General features: G+C 39.0%; 1 protein-coding gene across 2 annotated transcripts; it reads right to left on the bottom strand.

Annotated features, from left to right (window-relative positions):
* Positions 1-6,340: 6,340 nt before the first annotated feature.
* On the bottom strand, positions 6,341-12,046 carry LOC101845830. Of its 2 annotated transcripts, none has more exons than XM_005092167.3 (2): positions 11,950-12,046; positions 6,341-8,603 (listed from the first exon to the last, which is right to left on the bottom strand). In XM_005092167.3, the coding sequence occupies exon 2, from the start codon at positions 8,433-8,435 to the stop codon at positions 7,224-7,226; it is 1,212 nt and encodes a 403-aa protein (XP_005092224.1). In that variant the 5' UTR covers positions 8,436-8,603; positions 11,950-12,046; the 3' UTR covers positions 6,341-7,223. The 2 variants fall into 2 exon arrangements, with proteins under 2 accessions (XP_005092224.1, XP_005092225.1); XM_005092168.3 differs by lacking the exon at positions 11,950-12,046 and adding an exon at positions 10,013-10,209.
* Positions 12,047-14,219: the final 2,173 nt, after the last annotated feature.

The following is a 14,219-nucleotide window of genomic DNA, read 5'->3' as shown; positions in this document are numbered from 1 at the left end:
CACACACACACACACACACACACACCAAACATACACACACCACAAATACCCCCCCCACACACACACACACACACACTCATATACACACACACTTGCGCGCGTGCACGCACTCATTCACAAGCACGCATGCACACATACATCCACAGGCACAAATACACAAGCGCACGCACACACACACAAACATACATACATACACACACACAAACACACTCCACAAACACCCACACCCAATCTACGATTTACCAACACACAATATATAAAATACACAAAAAATATAACGACAGCAAACATGAATCAGTAATTCATCAAATTGAGTAATGTGTGAGTATGAAAACAAGAGTTTATTCGACATTTCAGATATTTACATATTTTATTAAATCTACAATTTCAAAGTTATATGGTAATATTTTACCGATATACGAGTAAAAGTTTTACAATAATACAGCAACAAATGTGAGGCAGCACATCAAAATAATGAAATTGAAGAAACCAGCTTTTTTCACTGGTTTGGCAATTTTTATCAAATTTTTGTTTTATGGCTCAACACCTTTTACGTTTATTTCCTTTTCGAACGATGATATTTCTGTGTGAACTTTACTTGAAAAACTTTGATCAAGGGCACAAAAACGTAAATGTTCAGTTTTAAAGAACTCTTAAGCTATGTAGGCTACCACACCCTAGCGGCCATTTTCTCGGTAACCTTACTTCTGAAATCAGGCGACCCCCACCTCCTTCGATCGCGAATATCTCGACTTCTGTTGAGATAAAAGGGGATTTATTTTTTTTTACCCAGAGCAAGAAAAATGTGCAGCTTATTTCAAATTATTCCACATTGGAGATACAAAGATACAAATTACTCCACATGCAGAAAAAAATGACTTGTGCCTGATTCCACCTCGTCGTGACACTGAACGATATTTGCTGCGGGTTATGTAACATCTGGGACATCTTACTTGTAGCGGTGCCAGGTCCATAAGAATGCATCTACCTATAACTTCTGTTTCTCCGTTTATATTCAACAAAATCATCTAGTCAAATTTATTCAAACTATCTGAAGAAGAAACAACACGTAAGAAAGGTAAAAGAGATAGTAGTGTCTCTTTAATACCCGATGATTTTATACTATAGTTACGTTACACAGGATTGTGACTTTCTCATTGATCAGTTTTTGAATTTTCCTCAAAGGTGAATCGGTTTTGTTGCGTTGAGGCATTCATGTGTAAATCCAACTTTCCGCGGTCAAATTGATTGTTAATTCGGGGGAGACCAAGGACCTTAGAATAAACCTCCTTGAGGGAGACAAATAGACATTTATTTTTGGAGAGGTCATAAGCAGTGTTAAGAGAAGGGGGTGACCTTTTGCGTCTTGACAGTAGATCTTAAACGATTTTGAAACTAAAAACTTAAAATTCATATACTAAGTAAGCTTAGGTACTCAACACTAAAATTTGATATTGGATTTAAGTGAAAATTCAGCCTACATATCATAGGACTTTTTATTCTGAGTAATTTGATACTAAATTTACTGCAACTGTATGATAATAATATTTAAAGACGCTATGAATATTTCAAATTTATATTTTTGTAGTGTATATCTCGAAATTTGAAAACACGATTTTAAGAGATAGCTCACACATAACCCAACTTTGCTACGCAAACCTAATTCTTCAGTAAAGAGTCACTGGAGCAAACTAATTTATAAGCTCTATTTTTTTCATAGACATTTGACAATTCAAAATGATCTTAATATGGCCTACAAAATGGCACAGAAGCCAATTTCACACGTTTGCTAAAGGGGGGGGGGGGGGGGAGGCAAAAACGACAAAATTTCAGCAACTTCAAATGCCACAAAAACTGACCTATGATCGATAGATACGCATTGTATACATCAAATTAAAGATAACGAAAAACTCTTTTGCATGAAATTAAAAGTAATTACAACAAACGTCAATGTAAGCATCTCCTGGGTCTTCAAAATACCTATATAAAGACTGATAAATATGACAATATTTCAATTTGCCCTAAAAAAACATTTATCATTGACAGAGACACATTATATACATCAAATTTAAGAGAAAGCAAAGCTCTTTTACATAAAATCAAGAAGAGCAGACTGAACAGCAATGCATTCATCTCTAATCTTCAAAATAACAACCATAATATTGTAACCAAAAAAACTGAATAAAATAGTCCTACAATCTTAACACATTTTTACAGATTCACAATTTTGAGGTGCAAGATTTCATTCATTGAGTTAAACTTATATGCAAGGCAGAATAATAGAAAAAAAATACCTTCGGTATGAAAGGGCAGCGAAAGCAAAAGCAAAAAAAAACAAACCAAAACCCAAAACATAATCAATCATCCAACACACAAAAGTGCAAGATAACTTAATCAACTTGAGGGATGCTACTCCTGCTGCTGCTACTACTGCTACTGCTACTGCTACTGCTACTGCTACTACTACTACTACTACTACTACTACTACTACTACTACTACTACTATTATTATTATTATTATTATTATTATAACGCAAGATACAATGCCCACAATGCGCTTTGAAATACAAAAAATATAGTTCCAGACCGTGATCTCTCTCTCTCTCTCTCTCTCTCTCTCACACACACACACACACACACACACACACACACACACACACACACACACACTCTCTCTCTCTCTCTCTCTCTCTCTCTCTCTCTCTCTCTCTCACACACACACACACACACACACACACTCTCTCTCTCTCTCTCTCTCTCTCTCTCTCTCTCTCTCTCTCTCTCTCTCTCTCTCTCTCTCTCTCTCTCTCTCTCTCTCTCTCTCTCTCTCTCTCTTTGTATCCAAACAGGGTTATTTATTTTCCTTCCGATACTGTGGGCAATCGTTACCCCACGCTACAGCTGTCTTAGACGAAGAGACAGCAAGGGACTGCACCTAGGCCCACAGAGGTGTGTAGGCTCAGCCTAGGGCCTATCATGTCCCGCAGTTGATTTTAATTTGGAACACAACGTACATCCTTGATTTGCCTCATCTATAGGCACGAAGTTCTGACGTGGTAGATCATGCCTTGTGCTGAGAGTGCCTTGCATAGCGAGTTTTGCGGTATATTGAGGGTCAGAAAAAAAGAATGTGTCGGCAAATCACTGACCCTCCTCTTCCTTCCCCATGCCCCTTCCAGTCAGTCTTTGTCCTGTTACCTATACGTTCTTATACTACCTGACCGTCTAGCCTGTTACAGTTACTGAAGGGCACCAGCTGCGTGAGGAGCTATAGGGCCGCCTCAAGGGGCAGTGGAAAATTGCGCAGGTTTTAAGTCCTATTGTTAAGTCAAGGTTGGGATTCTGATCGGACCTCAACTACCTCATAATCGATACCACACTCAAAAACCTGCGCAATTTACCGCCATTATAAGGAAGAGTGGCTATTGTGTAATCTTTTGCATAACCTGATAAAGCTACGCAATTTTTCGTCCCCCGTCTCAAGTACTGTATTGATGAGGAGTGATTGAGTGCCAGATGGCTACATTACATTGACCCCATTACATTGACCTTTGTTTGTTCAGTAAAGTGACTGAGGTATTTTGACTAAATTATCGGCCGGGATTGGAATTTACCCACCTTGTTTAATCCGAAGTAGATCTATAAAAAATATCGGGTTTTGTAAAGTTTACCCGTATCCTCACCGGGTTCATTCCGCGTGGGAATGGGTCCCCAAATCTGAATACGGCTCTTTAATTGTAATATAACAACTAAACAAACATGAATTTCTCATCAAGTGTACAAAAAAGGCAAATAATATACTCACTAATAAAATCTTTGTGATCCATCGTTCAAACATACTCCAAAAAGTGATAGCAAATTATATTATGAACAAAGCTACCATGCGCTTATGGGCGGCGCACCGACGTGGCTCTTGCCTGCAGATTCTCATCTCGCTTTTACTCGGCCAAAGAAAGTTTCTAAGCTTCGGTGCTTTCATCTCGCGTATTGGTCCTAATACTTGAGGGATGCTACTCCTGCTGCTGCTGCTACTGCTACTGCTACTGCTACTGCTACTGCTACTACTACTACTACTACTACTACTACTACTACTACTACTATTATTATTATTATTATTATTATTATAACGCAAGATACAATGCCCACAATGCGCTTTGAAATACAAAAAATATAGTTCCAGACCGTGATCTCTCTCTCTCTCTCTCTCTCTCTCTCTCTCTCTCTCACACACACATTCTTATAGAAAATTGGATTAGATTTTCAGCCATATTATAGTTTTCAAACTCGAATAATGTTTCAACGAAATTCACTCAATTTTTATGCACTTTGAGTTAAAATTGGCCCACTAAAAATATACTGAAAGAAACCAATTTAAGAACTTTAAATGGACTTAGATCTAACCACATTATAATCGATTCAGTACGACCGGAGCACCGACTTTTTGAAAACGAATGGGTCGTGGAGATTCAACGACTTTGCGTCCGAAAAATGCAGAAAAGTCGATTTAGTGCCAAACTTCAACCCCTGAAATGAATACTAATTTTTTATCAGTTCACTTATATGATGTTTTCAAATTAAAGATTTATGACGAACATGTTTATACGTAGTATGACATCTTTAAAGTTTCCTGGGACGGGAAGCGAGATACAAGCCAATTAATTCTCCTCATTTTTGCTGCGGTCACCCGCCAAGCGCCATTTGCGCCCAGTATTGCATACTTATTTTTAAAAATTATTTATTTTGAAGTAACAACTTCCTACTTAAATTAAGGGGGGGGGGGGGGGGCTACACCCCTAAAATCAAAATTCGGCTCAAAATCATGGAATTTGAGTTGATACCATTTTTAGCTTCCTCAGCCTCTCCTACAACTATTTCATGGCATAAGAACCCCCAAAAACCGTATTTTTTCACAAACCGGGCATGTTTGTAACCGCCATTTATTCATAAAGTCAGTATTTAATTTTTCTTTATCGGCCGTTTTCTCAAAATGCGACTTTTCTCTATACTTTTTTGAATAACTCCACCATTTTTCATCCAATCTTCATGAAATTTTCACAGAATGAAGAGAAGAGATAATACTAAAAATCTGTCTGTTGAATTTTTGATATATGGAATAGATTTTTGTTGGTGGTGTCTGGAGTGTAGATTTTCACGGATTTTTCGCAAACTTGAATGTTAACTCAGGAAAAATTCATTAAAAATTTTCTAATTCGATTAGGAAAAAAAACAACAGACAAATTTTTAGATTTAATGTTTGTGAACACGCATGCAAAAAAAACTATCAATTTCCTGGAGCGATAAGTGCGGTATTCATTACGTAAGACATGTCAATAAAATCCAATATGGCGGCGTATCCATGGAAACGAAACTTTTTTCTCAAATTTGATTGCGGAGTGTAAGACTCCTTACTATGCTTGTTATATGTGTGAAATTTGGTAAAATTCGGTCCAGTAATAAGCGAGATAGCCTCCAGGTGTAGCCCCCCCCCCCCCCCTAAGGACATTTCACTCCTTTGACGAACCGCTTTTTTAACGATTTTACAAGGCTCTTTGCCGAGGCTAAAAATGTTTTAACTCACTTTCAAACAATAATGCTCAGTTAAGTGCTCATAGTAACGTCTTTCGTCATCTGACTCACATCTGTAGAATAGCATATAGCATAATTTTTTTAAAGCAACAACCCCAAAACATTATTTCGCTTATCTGTATTTCAAATATGGCTCATAGCCCAAATAGAAGAAAAAATATGGTCATTTAAGATACTAAATGTATTAAGTAACAAAGACATTAGTGGCGTTCATTTATGTACTTCAAAGACAAATTAATACATTTTTAGAGCCACAAATTAGAATGAATTAGGGGCGTCTATGAAAAACAATAACAACATGAATTTTGAATTTCAATATAGACAACATAAATGATATGTTGATGAGTGGATAGTGCAATCTGGAAAATCAAAAGAACGTTAAGTAGTAGTAAAAGAAGAAGAAGAAAAAGAAGACGAAGAAGAAGAAGAAAACAAAACAACAACAGAACAATAAGGAAGACGACGACAACAACAACAACAACAACAACAACAACAACAACAGCAACAACAAAAATAATCAGAATAATCAGAATAATCAGAATAATCAGAATAATCAGAATAATCAGAATAATCAGAATAATCAGAATAATAACCATTAAGTGCAGACATTATTAACATGAAAACAACAGAAAAGGTTGAGGTTTCTTCACTATCGTTAGTCTTTCACGAGAATAGATAGACACATTTCTCTCTATTTTTGCTTTTTTTCCCCCATAATTACTTTCTTTCCTAAATGATCGTATTTCTGTTGATGTTCTTTTCTTCACCCTTACGTTTACTTCACTCTTATTTTTTTTCTTTCGCTCACTGGCTCACAAACTCGTTTGTGTCCGCAAAGCTACTCCTCCTCGTCCCTGTCTCGACAAATATCCCGAGATATAATATGGTATTCGCCAATGTGAAGGTCAGTCGCCTTGGTGCAGTTGTTTCTGAAAGTTGCCAAAACGAGAGGATAGAGACGAGAGGATAGAGACGCGAGAGTCTGAGTGGATACCAGATCAGTTCTTTAGCAGTCTTGTTTGTAGCAAATTTCTTCTCATTCTGGAGTGTTGACACAAGGTTGAAAAAGTTTTTTTGGTTTCGGAATGACTTAGTCCGTAAAAAAAAAGTATAAAAGTGCCCCCTCATCCCCTCCCCCCAAAAAAGTTTTTTTTAATCAATACAATTTAGATGATTTCGAAGGCGGATTATTTCGACCCTGTCTGCGGCTGAAAGGGATACACATGTATAACATCCCAACAGAAACACCGAGATACTCGATAAAACTTTTCTCCTCGCTGGGGAATCGAACTGAGTCTCCTTGGTGCGACATACCTAGTCCGTGGCCAGTAATGTAAATTGTTTTGAAAATGACGGCGACCTACTCGTACAACGGGAGTAAAGCTAGCTACATGTATTCACTTAGCTCCCAGCTGGAACGACGGAATTGGCACTTGTGTTTTTCATTATTGAGATGTAACGCAATAAAAAGTGACATATTAGGGTTTGGTCAAGTCATTTTTTTTTCGGACGGAGCACCTCGCTCCGTCTTCAGGGCACTCTGCTGAATAAAAAATGTACTACGTTCTATTAGATAGTTTGCTTTCTAACTATGCCACTGCGACTGACAATCGAGTAATTATGTTTTTGCTTTCTTTTCAAGCAAAAGTTTTCTCCCTGGTTATCCAAACAATAGGGGTCACGATGGAGCGGAGATAAAACATCCATAAAAATAACTGGGACAATGCTGTCCTAGGAATTGGATCTAGGACGATATGGTCATTGTTCAGGGTGTAGCCAAGTTGGAAGAGGGCATACGGCAATGTCAAAACAGCGTATAGAACAGCAACTACGACCAGGGTGCTTTGCTCATTCCTGACTGCCGCCGACAGTTGTTGATCTGAGGCTGCTTGTGTCGAGCTCACTGGTGTTTGGATCACAGCTTGTGAAGGGGGCATCGGTTGTGGAGGGTAGGCGGGTTGTTTGAGACCAGGGTCATGTGGACCACTTACGTAAGCCGGTGGCTGAGAGGCGGGGTAGTATGGCTGTTGTGCTGTTGCTGGTGGTGGCATGGGTTGGTTTTGCTGTTGTGGGGATCCTGGATAGTACTGTTGTTGTGGGGGTCCTGGATAGTACTGCTGTTGTGGGGGTCCTGGATAGTACTGTTGTTGTGGGGGTCCTGGATAGTACTGCTGTTGTGGGTATCCTTGAGCGTTATACGTCACCACTGTCTGACTAACTACTGTACCTTGAAGTTGGGAAGTGTTGTAATACTCAGACATGGTCTTAACGTTCTTACAGCTGGTCATGAGAGCGAAGATGACAGCCAAGGCAGATGGCAAGACAATGCTAACGACATAAATAGCTCTTACCCGGTCAAATGTCATGGAACCACCATACGAACACTTCAGATCATCATATCCATCCAAATATAAGGGCACGATAAAGATGAGTCCAGCAATCCAAGGTATCGCAGCCACCAGTAAGGACGATACGTAAGGACTGGAAATCAAAGAGCGAAGTTTTTTCCGGAAACCGAGTTCCCCACAGAGGACAATTATACCAACTCCATACACAAACGGGAGGAAAGATTCTGAATACATGGAAGAAACAGTTGTTGTTTTACATGATATATAGAATCTTTCTTTAAAGGAAAAACGAGCTAAGATAACCAAAGAAAACAAAGCCAAGAAAATGTCACCCCCAGCGAGGGTCATAACTAGGAATTTACGTTGACTCTGGAGTAACCGCCCTTTACGGAGGAACTTGAACAGCAGGAAAATATTGGATGCAAGAATTCCTATGATAAAAATAACCACCAACCCTTTTCTGGCCTCTGACAGAGCTTCATCGTCGACCTGTGCCGCCATATCTATCACTATCTTTCTGTTTTAGAATATCTTGTTTGCAGCTTGTGTAGACAATTGCGATGGGCAATAATGATCACCAAATCGTATTCAATCCTCCGTAATAAAATGCTTTGAATTTGAAGATGTTCAGAATACGGTTCTGGGACAGGCACAAGGAAATCTGAGAGCCTGGGGATGAAACGTGGGGGGAAATGTTTACAAAGTAGCCATGATGCATCGTTCAACACGTGTTTATGAACATATAATTTATTAATATTCTGCTTCCTTGATTGCCTTGCCTAATGAGGTCAAACGTCAACAGAATGTTCTCAAACCTTAAGGGCCAATCGAATAGTACGAATAAAATTGGGGGCAAGGGAAGAATGGGGGGTCACTAAAAGGCGCTTAACGCGTTTCACGCAGTTACATAATGCTCTAATCAGGTTTTATTTAGTTTTGGCTAAAGATTAATTTACAAAACAGCAGACACGGGCCTCCTGCAAGGATCTGCTTTCCTTCCGTTTAGTTTGAAAAACGTTGGACAGCCCTCGAAACTGCATAATAAGGATGAATTTAAGCCCACCAGATTTTCCTCCAAAGAAAGACAAAAGCTACGATTTCGGTACAATACAACCGATTCGACTCGCGACCTATTTGATTTTGAAGCTCACAATTGAGTCAAATTCGGTCTAATGGTACCAATATTGTTGCTTTTGCTCCACTTATGCAGAAATTCTGCCTGGCCCCAACTCAACCCAATGAATTCGATTGGCAGTGTGAACTCGATATGTATTAGCTATCATCAACCTTGTGCTCTGGAACTCAATATTGTAACTGATACTTTGGTGTAAGGAGAAATCTCGGACGATAGAAATTGAGAGATGTTGAGAGGGGCAACCAGAACTTGGTATGCGTTGTGGGCCCGGCGGGGGGTTGGTTGGGGGGGGGGGGGGTAGAACTCGTATGTACGGGGAAAATAATGCACAGGGTGATCAAAAAACAACAACTGTACAACTTTCTTTCTGAATATCTCGCATAAAATGTGTACTAGAATGTTGTAATTTGGAACAGATAGTATTCATTTAATAGGAATTTGTTTTACATAAAATTCACAAATAAGAAACCTATTTTTGAAAACGGAAATGGCTTTTTATAAAAACCACCTATAAAAACAAAATGTACCAATTTAAAAGATCTTGCAAAAAAAGTCACAGAATGCTTGGTTTGGTTGTTTTTTTTCTTTTAATTTATTTTTAAGGTATAATATTTCCATCCCTGTAACCTTTGAACAACGTTTCTTTTCTCCCACAGAGGTGAAAGAATAATATGTTAAATTCTGAAATTTCGAAAACAAAAGGCCTGGACTCGACACATTTTAACGCGTCCTTCTTAATGTACAGTGGAGGCCAAACACAAGGATCCACTCAACCATGAGTACTCAAAGCCACTTATTACACTGTACACCTTACAGTATAGAGCTGTTTCTAGAGGCAATAAGGGGTGGGGTGAGGTTGCCGAAATAGGTTTGTGGGGTTGATATAACCTGAAAGGAGTACAGGCTTTGCCAAGGAATCAAACGTCATAGAGGAAATGCTCACGCTTTTCAAGACGATCAATGAATCATGAACACATGGCTATCCTCTGATAACTCCGCGAACAGTCACCATTGTACAGTCGTAGATGAAGATCTGCCTTGAGAATGCGGACCGTTGAGAAGCAAGAAAGTCATTGCTGCCGATATCATCTACGGACAGACGTGTCATAGGGCTCATCTACTGAATTCTGCACCCTGGTGACGTTTAAAGGGATGCAAACGGTGTGTGTTTGACCTAAAGTGGTTGTTTTGTCTGGGAATTTTTAGTTCTGATTCTCTACTGGTCCTTACTTTTTCACGTTTGACATTTTTTAAAAAGGCCGTAAGGACACTTTCACATTATTTTCGTTCCTTGTGCGAAACTTACGAGATGAGTTGGTGGTGAGGAAATATTCAATACAAAAAGCTCTCCGCACTCTACTAATCTTAACCACAATCTCAGCAGGCAAATGAAACGTGAGAAAAACTATCTGCAAACTTTTGTTGGACTGTTAGACTACCGTAGTTTGCAATATGGCGCAATTGTTGGGATTTTTAATGGTAGGCCTAAGGCGAACTAGTGCGTCGTGCTACAAAAATGGGGATATGGCTGAAAATGGGTTGTTGTTTTTACACGCTATGCAGGGCAAAACTATTCTGTGGATATATCTAAAACGGATATCAGACAAATTCTTTTTGGCTTCCAAATGTTGTGTACAAATTTGAAAAGCAAAACTTCACTGTGAAGGAAAATATTAACAAAAGAAGTTGAAATGTTTTTTGGGGGTATCACCCTGTACTTCTACTTCGAGATAATTCTAGAAATATTGTATTGTATTGGCCCATGTTAAAGCTCATCTCAATCTCAACAACCTATTATAGATTTTCTAATCAGCTCATAAAGAGCTTCATAACGGTAAGACTGCTCTTCAAGAATGTAAAATTATCTTTTAACTAAAGCTGACAATGAGAAATGATTTATCCTTGCAGTTTTTATATCTCAGAGCTACGTTTGAAACGACAGACTATTCGATTCTTCTAGAATGTTTATGCAAAACTATTGACTCTTCTAGGACTGTATATATTTATGCCATAATACATGGGATTGTTTAAGCATTGCACTTCCGGTGAAACAAATCTTTACATTTCACACATGAACCATAACAACTTAATGTCTCACGCATGAATTATCAACCGTAATCAAAATTGGCATAAATTACTCCGTGCACTATATTCACCTTATAACCTTTTGTATTCCTAGACCGCGCATTGCAATGGCAGCTACTCTTTGTCCTTTAAAATAACTTGGCTATCATTCGCAATCAAATGAAGATAGATTAAATAGCCTTTAAAAAACTTTGCGTTCTTTAATGGCGTTCAATATATATGTATATTCATGTGTGTGTGTGTGTGTGTGTGTGTGTGTGTGTGTGTGTGTGTGTGTGTATACCAAGGCAAAGTCACATTTCTGTAAAAACAGACTTCTAGAAAATAACCTGAATCTGCAGAAAAGCGCCGTCTAATAAGAACAATATTACATCTCTACATCTCTCTACACTGTAGCCCGAGTTGCTCGCAATTGAATGGGGCGGCAAGCCTTTAACTTTAAACAATAAAGCTAGGTCCATGTTACAAACGTATTCCTTTGATAATTGTTAAGCGCATAGAGCTTGCCGTAGAACATGGATGTGCGCTATATAAATTAAAATAATTGTTATTGTGATTTATTATCGCAGTTCTTTCCATCACATTATGTCAAAGATGGCAGCTGACACGGCTTAATGATGAGATGGTAAAATTTCAAACACAGCATGTCATTGCACTGTGCTAAAGTCAGGCTTCCAAATCAATGCATGGTGTCGGTAAAACACGCCTTTGCATGAAAAAACAAACAGAACTACCCAAGGATCTAGGAGTAAAGCGTAGAAAGATAGTTGAACAGAAAATAAGATTAGTCCTTACCTGCGATAAGCTCACTTGTCCACATAAAAGAAAGCGACAAGGTTGTGCTATACTGCGTTTGCTCTGCGCCTTTTATACCTTGGTTTCCCCGGATGCGAGGAGTGGCCTGAGTTATGGCTATATCGATACCGTTCGACCCGATTCTGATCGTCTCGTTTGTGGTGCTTCATTGGTTTATATTTCAATATAATGATACTTAGCGCTTTAGTTTAGGACACAATATATCACTATAAGAAATAACGTTGTCTATTGTTACATTACGCGAAAGCGCCCACAGTCGACCAAGACTTGAGGTGAGGAAGAGAACCAATTTCTCTTTTCAAAAACCTCGATTGTACCAAAGATAGTAAATAACAAGATGGGCCACTCAGCCAAAAAAGTGTCCGCAGGAAGTATGCTCTTTGCTTCAGATGGCGCTGCAGTCTGTTTTGAAGCTCTCTTTCGTTTTTCCAGAAGAAAAATAGGAATAGCACCTCCTTGCGTGCGCAGATCGACTGCTGTTCATCAGCAGTTCGGGTACGTTCAGTGCGGAGTTTTAGGGGGGGGGGGGGGGTTTATGACCTCTCACCTTTCATTCTAAAGTCAAATTAAACGAAGAAAACCATCACACTTTCCTCCGGAAGAGGTTTTTTGTCAGCGTAACCATTTTTAAAAAGCGTTCTTCTTAAATTTATCCCAAAACTTGCTAGTTTCACTTTGATTTTTTAAAACTCAAGTAGGGTAACTCTGTTCGCAAAGAATGCGCTTTTGTGAAGAGGGCGCCACCAAATTTTGAGGACACTTTTTTAATTGGCTCAAAGAGAGAAGTGGCCCATCTTGTTATGTACTATCATTGATTGTACCAAAGATTCGGTATAACAAGATGGTTCACTCCTCTCTTTGAACCAATTAAAAAAGTGTCCTCAAAATCCTGTGGCGCCCTCTTTAAAAAAGTGCCCGCTTTGTGAACAGAGTTACCCTACCAGTTTGGAAAAAAATCAAAGTGAAACTAACAAGTTTTTGTATAAATTATAATTAAAAGTTAGGAATAACGCCTTTTAAAATGGTTATGCTGACAAAAATCCTCTTCATGTGGAAGGGGCGATTGTTTTCTTCGTTTAGAACGAGAGGCGAGAGGTCATTAAAATAAATAAAATAAACCCAAAACTCGGAACCGAGCGAGCCGGAACAGGTGATGCACAAGGGGATGCTATTCTTTTTGTTATTCTGGAGAAACGAAAGAGAGCTTCAAAACAAAGACTGCAGCGACATCTGAACCAATTCGCGGACTTCCGCAGACACATTTTTGGCTGAGTGAACCATCTTGTTATGTACAATCTTTGATTGTACCAGAACACGCCCGAGTACTGGAATAAATTGGTCGCTTTTAAGGACAAGCGGGTTAACCCAGATTCAGGGGTTTCAAGAAATCTTGACCTGTCCCAAAAGTGGGCATTGTCCTACCTAAAGGAGAAGTTTGGTTTCATTGGTGTGTATATTTGTTTGGTTATAGAGAAAACTCTCCTTGTCTTTTAAAGAAACTGAACAAGGGGAAAAAACTTTACCTTCGATTTTCTCAAAACAGCATTTTGCGGGATAGCTTAAAAGCGACCAAATATCGTCGGTGCAATTGAGGACGAAGGACTAAATATTCCGATATTTGGACTACTTTTGCCGTGTCACTTTTTTAGCCTCGCTCCTTATATTATGTCAAAGGGGAGCTGGGGAGAAGTGGGACACAGGTAAACTGGGTAAACCGGGAAACACTACTTATTGCTGTTAAAATCTACAAATGAAGGATTTTACTTGGGTTTTTTTCTTCTCATTTTCTCAAACTATTTCATCTCATTCAGTAGCTCCTGGGTTCAATTCCAAATAGCGACGGAAATTTTTCTTCTCTATATGTGTCTCCTTTCACCTCCTTTCCTGCTCTCTAGAAATCTTCTATCTTCTGCTTGTGCCTCCATTTTCTACCCCCACCCCTCACCTCCTATGCCGCCTCTCTGAGCTCCAGACTCTTTCTGCAGCCTTCCTACTGCTACTCCCTGATCTTATGGTAGGAACGATCTACACCTAGCCTTCTCGGAAGAAACAATCCTGGAGGTCCCGAGTACAAGTTGGGCCCTTTAGTGATCTAAAGTCGATAAGAATAGGTTTCAGAAGCCACCCTGGCAAGATTCAAAATGTCCTACCAACTGAAAATGTTTCATGTGTCCGCGCGCTCATTTGGCCATAATGTGCTGTTGCGAGCACCCTAAAACACTTGCAAAAAAAGTTTTCCATTCAAAAGT

The sequence above is a fragment of the Aplysia californica genome, unplaced genomic scaffold (assembly GCF_000002075.1).
Source record: "Aplysia californica isolate F4 #8 unplaced genomic scaffold, AplCal3.0 scaffold00041, whole genome shotgun sequence".
Lineage (NCBI taxonomy): Eukaryota > Metazoa > Mollusca > Gastropoda > Aplysiida > Aplysiidae > Aplysia > Aplysia californica.
Note: the sequence above shows the minus strand (reverse complement) of the source record. Positions and strands in the feature narration are given on the sequence as shown.

What these genes read in the sequence shown, in the direction of transcription:
- LOC101845830 (XM_005092167.3), bottom strand. Translation starts at nt 8,435, where the DNA reads ATGGCGGCACAGGTCGACGATGAAGCTCTGTCAGAGGCCAGAAAAGGG.